This window comes from Coptis chinensis, chromosome 2, assembly GCF_015680905.1.
Source record: "Coptis chinensis isolate HL-2020 chromosome 2, ASM1568090v1, whole genome shotgun sequence".
NCBI lineage: Eukaryota > Viridiplantae > Streptophyta > Magnoliopsida > Ranunculales > Ranunculaceae > Coptis > Coptis chinensis.
Genome location: NC_141457.1, coordinates 12,424,691 through 12,444,914, shown reverse-complemented (window position 1 = coordinate 12,444,914; position 20,224 = coordinate 12,424,691). Strand labels below are relative to the sequence as shown.

At 36.9% G+C, this 20,224-nt stretch overlaps 1 protein-coding gene and 1 long non-coding RNA gene across 4 annotated transcripts; one reads left to right on the top strand and one right to left on the bottom strand.

The window, feature by feature from the left end:
* The first annotated feature begins 3,554 nt into the window (after window positions 1-3,554).
* Window positions 3,555-13,411, top strand: LOC147514927 (Thioredoxin superfamily protein). Of its 3 annotated transcripts, none has more exons than XM_086585585.1 (7): window positions 3,555-3,777; window positions 5,137-5,225; window positions 9,271-9,390; window positions 9,651-9,729; window positions 12,073-12,159; window positions 12,752-12,814; window positions 12,940-13,411. In XM_086585585.1, exons 2-7 carry the CDS (start codon window positions 5,170-5,172, stop codon window positions 13,015-13,017), a joined length of 483 nt encoding a protein of 160 aa, XP_086441711.1. In that variant the 5' UTR covers window positions 3,555-3,777; window positions 5,137-5,169; the 3' UTR covers window positions 13,018-13,411. The 3 variants fall into 3 exon arrangements, with proteins under 3 accessions (XP_086441711.1, XP_086441709.1, XP_086441714.1); XM_086585583.1 differs by having other exon boundaries at window positions 3,611-3,777; window positions 5,132-5,225; XM_086585588.1 differs by lacking the exon at window positions 12,073-12,159 and having other exon boundaries at window positions 3,637-3,777; window positions 5,132-5,225.
* Window positions 13,412-16,481: 3,070 nt separating this feature from the next.
* Window positions 16,482-20,109, bottom strand: LOC147514926 (uncharacterized). Its single transcript, XR_015213311.1, has 3 exons — window positions 19,704-20,109; window positions 18,976-19,188; window positions 16,482-16,937 (listed from the first exon to the last, which is right to left on the bottom strand). It is a non-coding gene; the product is annotated as an uncharacterized LOC147514926 (long non-coding RNA).
* Between the last annotated feature and the right edge of the window lie 115 nt (window positions 20,110-20,224).

Sequence of the window (20,224 nt, the reverse complement as noted above, 5' to 3'; positions counted from 1 at the left end):
ACTCATTACATGGAATGATTTTAACAGAAAGCCAATGCCGTTCAGATTCTACAACTTTTGGGTTTATCAGGCTGAGTTTAAGACTATGCTAGAGGAAGTTTGGGCAACTCAAATCTATAATAATCTGATGTATATCCTGATGCAGAAACTCAAGTTACTAAAGGAAAGACTTAGACCATAGGCAAGAAGGAATTTCTCCAATTTACATGAGAGAGTAATTGTTGCTAGGCAAAATTTGCAGGATGAGCAAGTGTTGTTTCAAAATAAGTCTGATGATGCTATGTTGGGAGCACTGGAAAGGACTGCAATGCAAAAGTATATCAGTCTTGCACGAGCAGAAGTAGAGGATATGAGACAGAAAGATGAGGAGAAATGGATGATAGATGGTGATAGATGCACCAGCTTTTTCTTCAATTCATTGAAGGAAAAAGCTGCCAAGAAAGGCATTTGGGCAATTGCAAATGATCAGGGGGTTACAGTTCATGGTCAGGCAGAAGTATCAGAAATCATTATTGAGTATTTCAGAAAGATGATAGGTACTGATGCGCCGCCAGTTAGAGAGAGAGAGAGTTTTTCACGGATTTGAAAGTCTGGAATGTCATCGAGCCGAACATGAGGGAGGTACTTGATGAGAGGTTCTGTAACGAGATTAGATTTGTCTCTTTGACATGGAGAATAATAAAGTGCTTGGTCCGGACGAGTTTAATCCTTTCTTCTTCAAATATTGTTGGGAGACAGTGGGAGATGATGTCATAAATGCTATTAAAAATGTGTTAAGATGTTTCAAGATGCCGAGGGGTATTAATGCAATCTTCCTCTGCCTCATCCCAAAGGTGAGTAACCCTTCAATAGTGGAAGAGTTTCGACCCATAGCACTGTGCAACACGATATATAAGTGCATATCGAAAGTAATCACCAATAGAATACAAATGGTGATATCTGAACTAGTACATGAGAATCAGTCTGCTTTTATCCCAGGTAGATCTATTCAAGATAATATCCTCATGGCTCATGAAGTGCTAAGAGGATATGATAGACGTCATGTCACACCCAGATGCTCAGTTAAACTAGATATCAGAAAGGCATATGATACGGTAAGCTGGCATACGATCCTCCTTTTGTTGGAGAAATTTGAATTCCCTCAGAAGATGCGACGATGGATTCATAAGTGTATTAGTACAACTTACTTCTCTGTCCTGGTGAATGGGTCTCCAGAAGGGTTTTTTGCTGGGGGAAGAGGTTTGTGTCAAGGTGACCCATGTCCCCGTATCTTTTTGTGCTAGTCATGGAAATTTTGGGAATTGTGATCAGGGAAAGCATAGAATCCAGACTCATGCGATACCACTCTAAATGCAAGAGGAACATGTTGACGCATTCGGCCTTTGCTAATGACGTTCTCATCTTCTGCAAAGGGGAAGTAACCTCTATAGTAGCCCTCAAGGACTGTTTACAGATATTCAGTGAAGCTATTGGACTCAGCATCAACCCTCAGAAGACTACTATTATGACGGGAGCTATGATTCATGATGATGCACGAGCACTGGCCCAGATCCTAGGATTGGAACTTGTGAAACCTCCAGTAAGATATCTCGGTCACCCACTCATTTATGCTCGCCTTGGAATCAAAGAATGTCAACCATTGATTGAAAAGGTTACAGGCCGCATCAAGGACTGGAAAGCTAAACTACTATCTCATGTAGGCAGACTACAGTTGATCCTCTCGGTCTTGAGCTATCTAAACATTTATTGGGCCAAAACATTCATACTTCCTTTAGCTGTTCTGGAACAAATTGAGAAAATCTGTGTCACCTTCCTATGGAGCGGAACTGATTGCAAATGTTGTGTGCATCAAGCAAGCTTGAGCACTATATGCAAAACAAAGGAGGAGGGCGGTCTAGGGATGATGAATATGGAAACATGGAACAAGGGCGCTCATTGTGGGTTGTTGTTCAAGATCGCAAGTAAAGAGAATAGTGTCTGGGTCAATTGGGTTTGGAAAAACCAGTTGGAGAATACATTCTTGTGGACTATGCCGATTCCCAGAGATTGTTCTTGGTCATGGCGCAACATCTTGAAGTGTAGAAAGGAAGAAAGAGAGCTAATCTGTTATTTTATCTCAAATGGTGAAGATACTCTCTTATGGCATGACATTTGGTGCAGTAGTAGTCCTCTCTTACATAATCCACAAGCGGTAGCCGAAATCATGCTTCCCCTCAATGCAACAGTGAAGGAGCTATTGACTAATGGAGGCTGGAATGACATTGTTAGTAATTTACAATGCAATACCTTCAGAGAAAATATTTTAAGTACCAAAATTAATTGGCACATAGAGAGAGAGATCGAGTAGTGTGGATACCGCATCATAGTGGACGCTCTGAGAAGACATGGGGGAAAGGTTAGATGGCAACGCCTGGTATGGGGCCGACTAGTTATACCTAGTCATTCCTTTACTGCCTGGCAATTATTCCCAAACAGTCTCTCCACTCAAGACAAGTTAGTATACAAAAAGATTCTAACACATTCATCATGCTGCATGTGTCAGCAAAGTCGGGAAATCTCAAATCATCTATTTTTTGACTGCTCCTTTTCTCGAGAGGTGATCAATGGCATTAAGATAGTCTTGGGTATTGTAACTGATTGCAAAAGCTCAAATAGAGAATGTTCTTCTCTTTTGAAACTTTGCAGAGGGTCTAGCCAGGTGGTGGAAATCTATAAGAGTTACATATGTGCAATAGTTAATGGGATTTGGAAGGAGCGCAATGCACGCATGTTCTCTAATCATAGTAGGCCAGCATCAGTGGTGTTGAAATGCATTATGAGGAATATGAGAAGATATATACATGTGAAGGTATCGAAAATGGAGGACTCTGATGATGCTCGAAGGCTAGCTCAGGATCTCGGGATCCAGGTGAAGTTTGAAAGTGTGACATAACAATATTGGCTTGGAATCCACTTGAACAGGACAGAGTTAAACTGAACACAAATGGGGCAGTTGCAGGAAATGGTACGGGCCATGGGGGAGCAATCCGAAACAGTACGGGTGAGTTATTGACTGCATTCACTGGTAGTGGAGGAGAGAGGTCAGTACTCTTCCAAGAACTGAAGGCTATTGAGATTGGTTTGTGTAGATGTTTGGAACTAGGCTGTGTACAAGTGGATGTGGCATCGGACTCATTACAAGCAGTACAAATGATTAACAAGCTAGCCAAGCCGCCATGGAACTGTCAAGATGTGTTAAACCACATTTTAGATACATCGTCATAGTTGTTAAGTTGTACCTTCTCACATGTTTTTTGGGAGTCAAATAGAGTTGTCGATCACTTGGTTGGCCTCTCTATTGCCCATGGTTTTAATTTTGTGAATGTTGGTCCTCCTATATGTAGAGAGTTGTATAATCTCATTGAGGATGCAAGAGGCACTATTTATGTAAGAATTGGATGATGAATACAAGTGAGGGTCAGCCTAACCCTAGCTTAAAGTTTAAAAAAAAAAAAAAAAATTCTAACTTGATAGGGACCTAGTAATAAATTTTACAAGTTAAGGGATGGTTAAATAAAACAAGAAAGGGTTAGTTTGAGAAGGTGAAGAAAAGAAGGGGTATTTAACAAAAACAGAAAAGTGAGAGATGGGTTAGTCAGTTAATTGTTTGGTATCTAAACCAAACAAAGAGTGAGAGGGAGATTGATCTGAAGAATTAAAAGAGAAAAAAGATAACTACAGTGAAAGAATTTAAAGAAGAAGAAAGCGGAGAATTCGAAGTTTTTCGACGGAACCAAAGTGAGTAATCTATCTTTTCTATACCCGTTTTTAGCGTTGGATTGGATATTCTTTAAAGTTAGAAATTTGAGTGGTTTATAGATAAGATGTATATATAAAACTTGTGCGATGCAAAGATGTATATGTTTGAGCTTTTGTTCAGTAACATGGAGAAAGAGAATATTTTGTTTTGTATGTGTATTATCTTTTGTATATGTAATATGAGATTCAAAGTTAACTTAGGATTTTTTCTTGTAAGTATATATATGGTCATATTGGTTTATCTGAGGACAGGTGGCTTTGAGTATTTTGCTTGTCTGAACTCGTGTGAAACCTGCTCGGCGTTCTTGTTTATTAGATTATTGAATATTTGGACGGAACTCTTCTTTCAACTGAATATCTTATAATCTGAAAAATAGGGGCCTGACACCCGGCATATCAGGGCCAGTAGGAATACGCCCTTGTTGTTGCAATTTAATAGCAGCGACTTCCTTTCCTCTTCCTGATTTTCGTCGAAGTTCTTCTGGCGCAACAAAACCTATCTCTGCCCAAAACAAATATATATATATAAGTAAAAATAATTCTTTTTCCGAGCAACTGGAATCCAAATTTTGCTACTGGCGCAATACAAAGGAAGCGGAAGTCAAATTTTACTTCTGGCCATAAGACAAACTCAGGATGCCAAAATAAAATTTTGCTACTAGCGCAATACAAAGGAAGGGGAAGTCAAATTTTAATTCTGACACAAGAGAAACTCATGAAACCGAAAGCAAGTTTTGCTTCTGGCGCAGTAGTATAATTTGTTTAGTTTCACTACCACATAAGTTTCTATAGTTTGAACAAATTGATTTTGGTTACGTATATGTGTTCGCATTATATTTGACTCCTTAAGTGAAGACTTAGTTGATATTGAATGGAATATTGGGTAGGAGGAGACTTGGAAACTACGTATACTATTTCACAAGAAAAAACTTGGCCACAGATGTTTTTAACGTGGCTTCAGTATCCATAAATCCATAATGTATGAACCAGCCCATAATCACAAAAGTATAAGCCCGTGAAATAAAACTTCTGAGTTGGACTTGGGTAACTCGTACTGGGATTTGCAGTCTCTCTCTGTCTCTGGAATAATTTTTTTTTATTTTGGCAGTGACTCAATTTAAGTTACAGTTAGGTACGTGACTATTGCCTTCTTGCATCTTTCATATATTTTTCCAATATAGTTGCCTAGCCTTTACAACATATATAGGTTGGTGTAGAATGGACAGATGGTGTCACTGATACACTCCATGCCACAACATTAATGGAGACAATTCAGTTATTTTTTTTCCCTTTTTCTGTAGTCCAGGCTCACTTGTAATGTATCATTTTCTAGTGCAGACTAATAAGAGGAGAGGCTTTGCAGCAAATATAATGGGAGAATCAACATTCTTTGACAAGATGATCAGTCACGTTCGAGCAACAAGCAAGTATGACCATCATTTCAAGTCCTTGTGCATATTCTTTTATGACATAATATTATTACTACTTAGTAGAGTCATTATGCAACGTGATTTATAGTTGTAGTGTATATTATAATTTGAACAAAACAAAATACTGTTCAAATCAAAATGGCCCCTCCCTTACCAGTTAAGCTGGGTTTAAACCATGCCGCCACCAGTTTTATGAAATTAATGTTCTCTTGTAATCCCCCTAAGAGATTCTCCATCATACTAGTGGGAAGAATCAAGATTAATTCCAAACACAACCGATGCGCCTACAGTCTTTCCGAAGGAGATGCCATTGACAAGACTAAGAATACATAATTTCCTTAATTTGTAATTAACCTCTCTTGAAACTCCTATTTGCATCCCACATTCCACTATTTCCCATTTTAATTATGTTCGTCAATACCTAAACATTTTTTGCGATGTGGCGTTCCACCATCTCTTGTTCTAGAATAATCTGCACCATCATGTCTTTGCTTTGTGTGTTCGATCACGTTCTCGGTCCTTATTAATGAATCCCCGCCAGTCTCTTTAAGGGTTCTAGAGGTATACGTCAGGGAGATTCTTCATCTCCACCCCTTTCTTGTTGGTAGTCAAGGTTTTGGGCAGGACAATTGCTAAGGCTAATGATGACCTTGGCGTCATAGAGGGTTTCTGATTGGATCAGGACTCAGGACCGTGTACTTGCTTGTCATCTGCAATATGACATCGTGTTGTTCTTGAATAGGGACCTTACTCAATTGAGATTCATTCAGGGTATTTTGTGCTGCAGTTTTGAAGTTGTTTAAAATTGTAAAGTTAATCTGGAGCGTTTAAAAGAATATTTTTGGGGTAGAAAGTTTCAAATTCAGGATCTTCCGCTGCATGGATTTCCTGGGAAACGAAGTTATAGGCATGTAGGTTTAGAGCTTTTGGGGTGGGTGTTACTGATTGTATTGATAGGATGGTTGGGGCCATAGGCCCGGGTACATTCCCATCGGGCTACCTTAGGCTCCCTATAGACCTAGTAAATCTGTGGAGATTTGGGACCCTGTGGTTGAAAATTTCAGACGCAAATTGAAGGGTTGGGAAGAGAGATACTAGTCAAAAGGAGCTCATGTGATATTGATTAAGAGCACCCTTTCAAGTCTCCTTGTCTATGTTTTATGTCCCTGTTTTTTATTCCACAAAGTGTGCCTAAGGGGATTGAGAAAGTCATTAGGAAATTTGTGTTGGACAATTCTGATAATAATCGTAGGTTCCACTTGGTGAGTTGGAAAAGGGTGTGTTTGTCTAAGAGTGAGGGTGGTATGGGTCTGCGTAGTTTAAATTAGGTATGTTGGCTAATGGTGGTAGGATTAATTTCTGGGAGAATATTTGGTTGGGTGAGAGACTTGTTCTTGTTGTACGTGAGACTTTATGCCATCTGTCTTTAAAAATTGCCCCATTTGTGACCTCATGCTTACTGATGATGAACCTCTTGGTTGGGAATTGGGTACTCACTTTGCAATGACATATAGGGATATTGTAAGTTGTGTAACCCTCTTGGGTATGCTGAGATGATTCCTGTTGGAAGACGTGATAGAGATTACCGTTTCTTGGATTTGTGTCAATGATGGGAATAATCCTCTAATCTTTCTACTTTACTATTAGTTCCTGTATCCCTGTTAATTCCCGTCTCATTGTTATACCTAATTTTCCTTGTTCTTTTATGTGGAGTTCTAAAGTATTGTCAAGTCAATTTCTTCTTGTGGTGTGCGGCACAGCATAAAGTCCTCACTATAGATAACCTTGTTAAGAGGAAGGAAATCATTATAATTATATGCCCCTTATGTATGATTGGTGTCTATATATGTCCGATGGAGAGTCGGTTTCTCATACTCTTATCCACTGTAGTTTCTCTCAGGAGGCCTGGACCTATTTTGTCCGCCAGTCGGGGGTGGTATGGGTTGCTGCCCAGCTGGTAAAAGATCTAGTACGTGCTTGGGTTCTAAGGGTACATTCGTCATAGAGTTGCAAGCTGTGAAACATCCTTTCTTGTGTGGGGCCTCTGGTGGGAGGGGAACAAGAGACACTTCAAGGACAAAGTGTCATCTATAGAGGAGGTCATCATCTTGATTAAAGGCTTGATAATTCTTTGGTCGAAGGTTAGGGAGACATAGAGGGATACACATTTTGGGATATTTATGGTGTAATTAGTTCAGTTTTCTTGTATTCTGCTTGTTGTTTTTTTCTTTCTCTGTTTCTTTTTCTTGCCTTGTAATAGGATATCTCATCCTATATTCTCTTTCTATATTGGAACGTAAGCCTCTATTTTACCAATCAAAATAAACATATGGGTTTTTTTGACTTAACCCCCCATTTTGGAAATCATTACTGATTGCAACCCCACCCAATCTTTTTTGTGTGTCACGGACGTTGGTATTTTTCATATTGGTAATTTTGCTCCTATTTCAAATTTGTAAAAACCCCCCATTTTTAACATACATCTTTGATCATTAACATTTGTAAACTGATTATTAAATTTCCCACTAGGAATAAGCTCCTCAATTGCAAAATTAACCTCATCACCACTTCAAGGTATTAGCAGCGGCCATTAATGGCATTTTTGGACCTTCCTCCATCATCCATCACAAATTTAGACCCTTTTACAATGAAGAACAACATTAGATGTTTAGATCTACATCTCTTCATTGTTTTTTGAGAAATATCTTCAAATTATATTAATTAAAAAACTTTTCTAAAGAAGGAACATGAGGGAGAAGGAGTTGCAGAAGTTAGAGAAGTGAGGAGAAGAGGTTGGTTAATGGTCAAAGACATGTTAAAAATGGGGGGTTTTTACAAATTTGAAATAGGGGAAAAATTGCCAATATGGAAAATACCAACATCCGTTTACACAAAAACGATGGAGTTGGGGGCAATCAGTAATGATTTCCAAAATGAAGCATTACTCATACCTTCTTGATATAGTTAACAAGGTGTTTAATATTTTTTGTTTTTTATTGGTTGAGTGCTTGTTTGATCATACACTCAAACTTATGGTACGATCAATCTCCCCTTGAAATTTTTTTTGGCCAGTCTTGAACTCATTAATATGCACTAAACAACACAGAAATTGTAATTTTTCTCATTTCTGGTAGATTTCGAGTAGTTGGTGCAATGTATCTTATATGGACATAATTTATTTTATCATTTGTTTTTGTTGAGATCATTGGGCTGGACACGTCAGAAATTGATCATTTTTTTTTATATAGAAAGTAAGCTGGGGTAATGACTCTTCCCCACCCTCTTCCCAACCACCACCCACCCACCCCTCTCCCGCAACTCTCTATACTGCTTAACCAGCTCTTACACACTACTTCCCTGTGGCTCCTCTACAATATCCAAGACTTGAGTTAAAGGTGACACAAAACAAAATTGAAAGTTACAACCAGCTTGATACAGAAATGCTAAATGATCTGCTGCCCTGTTTGACTCTTTGTATATGTGTTTTGGAAGAGGTGAAGGTAAATGGTTGAAGTGAACCTAGTGTAGCTTTAAGCCTTTAACTAGGTCCAGACAATACCACAATACTATATGGAGGCTTCTCTAGATGTTAATAGACTAGACTGCCCTTAGAAAATCAGTGTCAGCCTCCACATATTCAAACTGCTGCTCAATGCATACCTTGAGACCACTTCAATAGCCACTGCCCACAAATGCAGATAATACATTACCATGGCTATCTCTTGCAATGTCACCATGCCCCACTCCATTGCAGCTAAGGGCACTATCTGTATTGAGCTTGATCCTACCTGGTCCAAGAGGTTTCCATTGCTCCTTATCAGAGTGGGGGCTTTGAATTGTATCTGTAACCTAAGTGAACTGAATTGATATAACCAAATGTGATAATTGAGTCAAGGTTTTTGCCAGAATAGAGTCCTTTCGGAGATAATTTGTTATGTTACTCGTCTTTACGACCATTTGTCTAGTCATTTTTTACACTAGAAATGCTTCATACCAAGGTTACTGCTCCACTGTTTCATAACACTATTCTCTGAAACTGCAGGTATTACACTGGGTACCCAAAGGATCTTGGGCCTTCACGGGTTATGCACTTTTCATCAGAGCGTGAGTTTGTCCAACTTTTGCATCAAGGATATCCTGTTGTTGTTGCATTTACAATCAGGTGGGTTAACCTGTTTCTTCAATTCTACTCCTGTTAGTTTATTTTCTCAATAAATAAATAAAATATATCTCAATTATATTGACTAATCCACATCGAGTGTTACTTTTGAATATTATTGAGATAACAATTGTTCAGATGTTACGTGCCAGATAAAGTTGGTGAAGTTTGTAGGAGTTAGTATTATAGAGTATAGACCTGGGTTTAAAGCCCAGCAACCATATGATTATAGAGATAGTGATAATATTAAATTGTTGTTGCAGGTGTAATTATACAAGACATTTCGAGAAAGTACTGGAGGAAGCTGCTGCAGAGTTTTATCCACATGTAAAATTTATGCGTGTAAGATACTTCTCCAAATTAAATGCAAACTCAAATGTTTGTCAAGAACTTTATTGATGAAAAATATCTGTGTCATGAATGAGTATTTTAATTCCTAGTCCTGTTATTTGTATATAACCTGTGTACCAAGGGTTGGATTGGAAGAGAATGCAACTTTTTTTCATTTTATTTTTCTTTTATTCCTTCCCATCTTCTCTTTCTGCTCTATTGTATTGTCGGACAATGCATTTGTTATTAATATGCATCTGTATTTCTCTTTCTGCTCTTGCTGTGACCTCATTTGTCTCCAATAATCTTTTTGTTTCAATCCGTTTTAGTTTCCTAGGCTTATTCTTTTTCTAGGACTTAGATTTGTAAGATGTTAAAATATTCTAAGATTGACGTGTGTCTCGAAAGAGAACTTCGAATTGAACGTCTCATTCCTTCTTTATCTGAAGTTGGCTCACTTGGAAAATCTCCAATTAAGTTTATTTCAATTATGAATAGGAGGCACGACAACTATATATTTCTTTCAATTTCCTTGTTTTCTCAGTGCTTTCTTTTTCCTCTCTTTCATCATTCCATACGGCAATTATTATCACAAAGTCTTGGTGTAGCTATTTGTTCTTGCATTAGGGTATTGAAAACTAAAGTCTCTGAAGAATTAGCAGAAGATCTAACAGCAGAAGCATTTATTTGATATATCTATTTCAACATCTGTAATAATTTATTTTCCTAAAGGGAAATAGAATAAGTCGAAGCATACCGAGAAGAGACATAAAGTATCTGCGTTTGTCCTTTTTTGTCATTCCCAAGAGAGTTACTAATAGGATTGAGAGCATCATTAGGAATTTTTTATGGGATGATTCCGAGGAGCAATATAGGTATCATTTGGTGAGGTGGGAGATTCTTTGTTTGGCCAAAAATGCTGGTGGTTTGGGTTTGCGTAGTATGGTAGCGTTCAACCAAGCGCTTTTGGGTAAGTGGTTATGGTGTTTTGGGGAAGAGAGAAACAGTCTTTGGAGGAAGGTGGTTGTGTCTCGATTTGGGGAGAGACATTTTGGGTGGGAGAGTGGTCCGGTGTCCATACCTTATGGTTGTGGAGTGTGGAGGGCAATTCTTAAGGTGCTCCCTTTGTTCTTAAGAGGTATTCGATACAGTTTTGTAGCAGGAGATGAGATTCTTTTTTGGGAGGATCATTGGACAGGTGGTGGGGTTTTAGCCTCTGCTTTTCCTTTGTTGTTTGGTCTATCCAGGTGCAAAGGGAAACCCATTTCTGATTGTATGGTTAGATCCGAGGGAGGCATATCTTGGAATCTTGGACTGCGCAGGGCTTTGAATGATTGAGAAATTAGAGACCTAGCTTCATTGATGGCAAGGCTTGATGTGACTATCCCGAATGCACAAAATGGTGATAAAAGAGTGTAGTGTCCCAGCAATAAAGGTATCTTCTCAGTTAAGTCTTTTTATTTTTCTATCGTTTCTTGGTTGTCTAATGCTAATAGTCCTAGCCCTATTCCTGAATTCCCTGGGACTATAATTTGGAAGTCCAAAATTCCCTCCAAGATTGTTTTTTTTGCATGGTGTGCTTCCTTGGAACGCATCTTTACCATTGATAACCTTAGGTGTCGGAAAATGTGTTTGGTCAATTATTGTCAGTTGTGTAGAAAAGATGGTGAGTCTGTGAATCATGTACTTTTTGGTGTCTTTTTTCTTGGAAAATATGGTCTGCTTTTCTTTTAGAGTCTGGAATAACTTGGGTGGCCTGGGCCGGGTATTGGATTTGCTTAAAGGTTGGAGTCATGGCCCTTTCTCTTCTTCTGGAAATCGCATGTGGAGCTTATTACCTTTTGCGATCATGTGGGGCATTTGGCTAGAGCGAAACCATCGTGACTTTGATGGCATCTCTATTTTGCGTAAGAAGACAATTCTCTCGATAAAAGCTTTGTTATTTCGGTGGTCTAAAGTCTTCAAAGAGTTTAGAGGATGCTTCTTTGAGGATTTTGTTGCTAGATGGGATCGTCTTATGTTTTTAGACATGGGGTGACGGTGCATGTCAGGGTTTTTTTTGTTTTTTCTTCTTATGTTTTGCTTCATCGCTTGTAAATATTTATTTTTCGGTTGTTCTCTTGTAATGTAGGCCTTCTCAGCCTACCTTTCTTTTATTAATGGAATATCACTTTTACCGAGCAAAAAAAAAAAAAATAGAATAAGCCGAAGCATATATTTGAAGAAAACTGTAATATTTTGTGAAGGAGATAAGCATTGTTGAAAGCCTGTCCAGAGTCCTTATTTTTGTTACCGAGTAAGAGAATCCTTAAACTTTTCCTCATTAAGGTCTCTTATTTCTTTGTTTGTATTCAGGTTGAATGCCCAAAATATCCTGGATTCTGTATAACGCGACAGAAGAAAGACTATCCCTTCATTGAAATATTTCATAGTCCAGAGCATGTAAGTTTGTTCTTGTTCCACCCCAATGTACTTTTGATTATATTCTTAACATGCAATGCCTCTAATTTGATGAAAGTGGCTCATGGCATGCTCTGACGATTTGGTTTCAAGGTCACTTTTTGATGAATGGGTTTCAGATTCTATCATATGGTGATGCTTACGTACCCTTCATTCTAATTGTGCCCTAAGCTTAGGGCGCCTGAGTTCTTAAGATTCACTTATAATAAGTGTTGAATGGCGTTTGTGGTTAATGAGTAGTTGCATGTTTCACTTCGTACCCTTTGGAGTTTTGTTCAGCTAATGCTGGAAGCATACTTAAATGTTGTTTTTGAACTAGTTAGAGTATTTAATGGATGACAATTGGAAATGTCATTCACAGTTAAGTGTTATTCGCCGGTGTTGCATATTTTAGCTGTTTACATTCTTAAGACTCAGGTCTAATTAGCTCCAAGTTTACCAATCAAAAAAAGTAAAAATTAAAAAAATAAGTAAAATAAGCTCTAAATATAAATCTGGTGATACAACCATTTTTCGAGTTAAATTGCTATAATGCACTTTGGGGCTTTCTTAAATGAATTTTGGCTTGTTACAGGCTGCTAACCAGGGAAGAATTGCTGATCCTAATATAACAAAGTACTCGGTGAAGGTGTTACCTGTAAGTGCTGAAGTTGGTTTTTGATATACCTGTTCTCTTTTTTCTTAATGATCAAAGTCAAAGGTATTTGCTGAAGTAATTTACGTCGTCATTGTACGTTGATAACCTTTTTTATGTGTGTGCAGTTCAATTATGATGTTAGCGCCTATGGGTTTAGGGAGTATTTCAAGCAGCATGGGATACGTGCCTCGGATCCAAAGTGAAAGCAGTTGCGAAAGAGTTATTGCTATTTACTTAAGTTGCATTTTGGTGCAAGGCCAGTGTACATGAAATTATGCGTGCTAGGTTCTCCTAAAAATCTGCTCAACACTGCGGGACCAGTGTACTGTGATTGAATAGATCTGATCTGCAGAGAATGTTAAGGACCTTTACTGGGACAATCTATGTCAGAAAAACGCTTCTTTCAAACTGATAATGAATTTTGTTGAAGTAAACTAAGGTTCTGAGTTGATGGAAACACTGATAGCTCGAGCTGTGACTCTGCTTTTTAACTGAACATCATATTGCTTGCGCAATTTAAATTGTTCAAAAACATTTAAAGTCATGGCAGTTCGACCGACCATGATGTAATATATGTATTGCAGTTGCGATAGTCAATGACATAGGACCAGAATTTGAGCTTGTAGATACAGGAATAAGCCTTGCTAATTAATTTAGTATGAGCATATATGCCTGAGCAGTTAACAACTTTGTGGTCTGCCAATGTTAGTTCTGACAGGTTCTCGTTGGAGTCATAGCGTCCATTTTCTTCTATAAACCCTTGTGTTGTGATTAAGACTCTGTTTCTAGGTGCACCCCCAGCACCATCCGGATGTAGTTATCTTCACAATGGGCGTATTTTGACTAACGAAATTTTCAGAAAATTGTCTCACAAAACATGCAATTGCGTGGTATCGGATGCTAGGCATTCATTGTCCATGGTCATTTTAAAAAGGCAATTCCATCGCGCACTCATCAAATTGGATCGGGCAACCCTTCAAAAAATTTTTTTTTTACAAGTTTGCCATATTACAAGTTTGCCATCAAAGTCCAGGCCCAGCAACCAATTCAACCGGTATCGCCAAAACGAACCCTCCAGGCCGTTTCTGTTTACACTCAAACGATGTACACTGAAACGACCACGTCGCGTAGTTTGAGTGTTAGTTTGAGTTTGAGTTACACTCAAACTACATGGCCAAGTCGTTTGAGTATACACTCAAACGATATGGACAAGTCGTTTGAGTGTTACTCACACTAACACTTGAACTACGTGACCATATCGTTTGAGTGTATACTCAAATTACATGACCAAGTCGTTTGAGTGTTACTCACACTAACACTCAAACTACGTGGCCATATCGTTTGAATGTATACTCAAACGACTTGGTCATATAGTTTTAGTATACACTCAAACGATATGGTCACGTAGTTTGAGTGTACACTCAAACGCACTCAAACGACGTGGCCATATCGTTTGTGTGTGCATTTTAGATTTGGCTAATCATTTGATATCACATGCAAGTCGTTTAGGACTTATATGGGCGATATGGTGAAGTCGTTTGGACATAAATACCAATTACACTTTTCTTATACATAAACACTAACATTTTTCTTATAATACAAATAATTAATCAATCATAAGTGTAAATTTAAACAATTATGTGCAAAATTAAATTAGAAATGATCAATTATCAACACATTCCAATTGAATTAGGAAAATTGAAATCCGATTTAAAAAATTGGATTAGAAACAACACAATTACACCAACACAACATGCACTCTGTACTCTTTATCTGTTATGACATAGTCACCTATCTTTATAACCAAGTTAAAACATATAATCAAACATGCTAAAATCTAAAATAATAATTTGTTTTATATCTAAACTTGTTATTATTATTATTTTTTTCAATTGTGAATCATAAACTAGTTTGGGGTTTGGAGTTTAGGGTTCAGGGTTTAGAAATTTCGTACCAACATATTTCACTTAATTATTTGAAATAATAATTTGTTTTATATCTAAACTTGTTATTTTTTTTTTTTTTTTTTAAAATTGTGAATCATAAGCTAGGTTAGGGGTTTGTGGTTTAGGGTTTAGGGTTTAGAGGTGTTTACAAATTTCGTACAAACATATTTTACTTAATTATTCAAAATAATAATTTGTTTTATTTATAAACGTATTATTTTTTATTTTCTTTTTCAAATTTTGAATCATAAACTAGTTTGGGGGTTTGGGGTTTCGGTTTAGGGTTTCGGTTTAGGGTTTACAAATTTCGTACCGACATAATTTTTTTTTAATTTCAAACATATTTCACTCAATTATCCAAATCTAAAATAATAATTTGTTTTATATCTAAACTTGTTATTTTTCATTTTTTTTATTCAATTGTGAATAATAAACTAGTTTGGGGGGATTTAGAGTTTAGGGTTTACAAACATATTTCACTCAATTATTCGAAATAAATCAAAATTTTAAATATATATAGAATACTCATTACTCCTCCTTGCTTATTTTTTCATCAAAATTCTTACTCTTTATATAGAATACTCAAGTTTCTCTGCATACTCAAGTTTCTCTACATATTAGAATACATAAGTTTCTCTAAATGGAACATGGAGATGAAGAAGAAGCATTTGAGATAATGTTTGAAGTACAACAACAAATTAGAGAAGGAGAAAATAGAAGATATGTTGAAAGTGAAGAAGTGGAACAAAATGTTATCACTATCTACACTATCTACACTATACTCTTCCTTTTGTCCATATTTACATCTAAACCTACATTGCCTACATTGTTATCACTATCTACACTATCTTCACTAGATGAATCAACCTCAGGAACCTCCTTTTCCAAATGGTCCCCTCTACGCACTGATGCCGTTAAGCCGTCTGCCTTTTGTCTCTTTCCTCCAACTGCGTCACCACTAGAGGAACCGCCACCAAACATTTTCTTTACACCTTTGATTGTAGTTTTCGCTACATTCTTCACATTCTTTGATCGAGGACCCATAATTACAAAGAAAAATAAAACAAGTATTAGTAAACCATATTTAAATAAACCATATTTAAAGAAACAATGTATAAAGAAAAACACTAGAAAAGGGAGATCATCCCAGTTGTAAAACTAATATACTTATAAGCTTGCTATGATAACTCCAATTATATATGAAGAAATAGAATGAATGTTGCATTTATCCAAATTCTATCGAATTTTGGGCAGAGTTTCCTTTGTTTGGTCAACGTTTCGTATACTTAAACCTATCATAACCTGAAAATCAATAATGACATCCTTCTAACAACCATATGTACATATAACCTAACTTTTACACGACAGTGAAAATGTATATATATACAAGACTGTTTCTGTATGAATCGTCATTTATGTACATCAAGTATTACAACAAAATAATTGGACTCTCTCTACAACAAAATGAACTTGACTCTGTCCCTCGTCAAGCATAGAGGAAACCACCCAAAAAAACCACCTTGATAACATACATTCAGTAAGTTTGATAACCAAAGAAAGAGCTTCTCACCTATAATGCTTTACCGCGGTTTGTTCCCCGTATCCGGACCTTATGCAAGTACTGTAAAAGCCGCATGTGATCAAGGTCATTACTCATTAGTCAAGACTTCAAGAACATAAAGCGAGATGAAAGGTGAGTAGCGTAAATGTACGTAAAACAAAATACTAGAACTTAACAATAAACTTTCAAGAACTTAACAATAAATCAACAAAATATGAGTTGATTTTCAGTCCTCCAAACTTGAAAGAGAGATTTTCTTGATAGCTCGAAACACAAGACTTTTTTGTCATCAAGGACTCAGGGAAGAGTTCCCAGTGCTAGTGGAAGGTTGACATATAAGCAAACTCATTGTCGTTGAATTGCTCCCATTAGAAAAGCATAGATACGGCTGGTTTTTGTAGGCATGATCTCCTAAGTTGTTAAACATAAAGAGTACTCTAAATATAATTGGTGACCACATCTTGTATGGTTAGAAATTACAAAATATTTACATGCATGTGCCTAGGATCATGAGTCATGAGTTTGTTTACCTATAAAATTTCTACAAGTCCTCCTGACAACCCCGGGGTGCGAGTCAAAATGTGTGCTCCCAGCAAAGACTTTCTCAATCTCCCTTCTTTTGCAACACCATCACATAATTTCCAAATTGAATAAAGAGTTAAAAACCCAACGTCACATATTGTTTTAGTGTCATCACCAGCTGATTTAAACTATTTAAGCATTGCACAACCCAACAAAATTAGTATTTACTCTTTGTTCAGTTGGCTTGGTCTTCATATGAAAGAATCAATTTTAGACTTTGTCTATCCTATATATACAATCATTTCAACCGCCATGACTTGACCAAGCCACCACTATGACAATTCTCTTGACATTTATAAAAAGATTCACACAAACATAGTGACCTCCTACCATTGTGTTAATCCCGCCCTCAAGAAAACATAAGAAAAATGACCTCCTTAAGGGTCTAGAAATATTAAGAGTGGTTGCAAATCCACCAATTGACATTTCACAGTTCAAGAAGAAGGAACCAAAAAGGTTGGCAACCACCACTGGCGATTTCGAAGGTACATCATCATCCGGAGAAGCAAAGGTCGGGTTATCGATACAAGAATAACATAGATTGAGAGAGTCCAATGGCATCCGCCATTTCAATAGGTGAACTTGTCCGAAAAGAGGGACAATTGATGCATGGACCAATGACAAGGAGATGCAAAAGTCTATTGAGGGGTTTACATCCATAGTTCCATTCCACTCTTTCTAAGGTCCGTCCAAATGATATCATCTATCCAAACTGGATTCTAATAAAATTCTACAATGGGAGAGCTCTCCTCAAAATCTTATTCAAACACCACACTCGAAAGCATTAGCTTACAACGGCAACATCACGAGTATTAGTCATATCAACTAGCTTCTATACTCTTATTAACTATACTAATGTAATTACAATAATATAATGTAACCAAATATTGCAATCCTCAAAAAGTGAGGACCCAATGACAACTTGCATGACTCAAAATATGGTCATTTGTTTCTAGACTAAAAGTAATAGGAGGTCTAATAAACTCCAAGACAAACTTCTTAGTGATAAAAAGTATCTTGATTAATTAGTCGAGAAAGGAACTTCGGAGAATATTTTCGACACTTATCCGTTGAGATGAACTCCAAATATTCGGGACATTCTCAAGGATGATTGAAAAAAGGCCATATCGAGGTGCATTCGCGAGAAAGTTTTTGTCTTGGTCTATCAATTATGAAGATAAACGGCCAGTAAGAGCTGCATTGAGGATGCCCATAGACTTTCCTTTCTCAATCCCAATCTCCCCTCCCCCTCCCTAATAGAGACAAAAACAACAAATGAAATGACCACCCAAAGTTTGATAGTAAAATTACCTCCTTTTACAGAAAAAAGTTCCCTACAATTAACTCAACCCTTCCATTCCACACACAAGAATCTTAAAGAGTAAAATGCTTTCCACAAATACCCACGTTTCCCCCAAAAATCTGATTACCAAACAAGAAAAAGAACAAAAAATAGCAGATTGATATTTCTTAGACGTATTTGTCTTTTCCTAATGATTTCACATTATTGTGTCAGACTTTGTTGTCCTAGTATCAACTTGAATTCACATAAATAAATTTCTCATATCTGTAATTGTGTACCTGGACATCTCACAACTTACTAGAAAAATAAAGAAAAACTAATTGTGAGTTTGGTTGTGACATTGGTGTTTGCATTCATTATGCAGGTGCAGAAGATGAAGAACTAAATCAAATTTCGCGAAGAACTAACCAACGCTGGGCCTATTGCTGGGCTTATAAATGAACGAAGGTTTAAAACAAACTTTAGGCTCATAAGAATATAAACAAAACTAACAAGGACATTCAAGTCTTCAAATCAAAACAATAAAACCAATCTGCAAAATTTATATGGGAAGAACAAAAAGGAATTTTTTTTTTACCTTTGAATTTATGGTAACTTAACACAAAAACCCAAGTTGAAAACGACCTAAAGACCATTTCACTACCCCAAGAGTCCCTATTTTTTTTTTTATAATAATAATAGTAATTAATTTTTTCTTTGATATTCTAGTCTCTAATTCAGTTCTAAAATAAGGGTTTTGAGGGACACATGAATATTAATGAGTGCATACCATTCAATTTGAACAAAGACAGAGTTGAAAAGAGAAGTTCGTCAATTTCTAATTGACCAAGCTCGCACATTTCTACAACATCAAAAAAGTGTTAGACTTAAGTTAATCTCCCCACTGCAATTGTTTTCTAATTGAGAACCCTTGTTCAGAAGCCAAATAGCGCAGCTCATGTTGTAATTTCTTCCGCAATCTCACGATATAAACCTCATGAACCTTGAAATTAACAATGAAGAGAGGCTTAACAAAGCTTTAAATTTAATTCTGACAAAACAAAACCTATGAAACAATCACACATTTATGGTGCACAATACTTTGCTTCATTACACTACAAACTCAAACGTATTGATACAAGTATGTGACTATCTGCCTACTTGACAGTTGACACTTGACACATATAATAATCAGACATGAATAAAAATCTGCTATATGCCTGTATCCCCTGGTATTCATCCTCATTCATCGTCATCGTTATAGCGTAAAATGTTTAAAAATACTATTGAAGTCCATTGATCAACTACTATATTTGCTATTCAACTCGACTAAATGCAAATGACATACATACACTTCAATTGCATACAATGAACTATTCCATTTGTCAATCCTAGTGTTACCAATGTAAACCACCCTCATAGCCTCATCTCATTAAAACGACATAAATTCACTTCACAAATCACATGCATAACTATTAATACTATGAAACATATAAAAGAAGGAGCATATATATATACCTGGTAAAGATAGATCAGAGAAATGAAGTAAAGAGCAGGATGACAGCAATTAAGAATCGGGCGCCCATTTTTTGCTTCAATGGTGAAATTCCCAACTTTCAATTTTGCTCAACTCGAACGGTGAGAAACTCGAATCTAGTTTTCAATGGCAACTTTCAACTTTCAATTTGTGGTTTTTTAACGGTGAGAAACTCGAATTGTTGGAGATTTGTGGTAATTCAATTGGGCACTCGAAGGTTTGCACTCGAATTGAAATTCGAATTTGGGGTTTTTTCGTTAGGGTTTCGAAGGGTTTGTGCGAAAGAGATGACCGGTTAGGGTAGGTTTTTCCGGTTTCGCGATTTGGTGGGGGTGTATTGTGCTTTTGTTTGGGCTTTGTTGTTTGGGCTTGGGCTGGAGGCTGCCCGATCTAATTTTAGTGGCGCCCAATACAGGACTCTTTAAAAAAAAATTAGGCATTCATTGTCCATGGTCATATTCATTGTCCATGGTCATTTTAAAAAAAATTACAAATAAAAGGA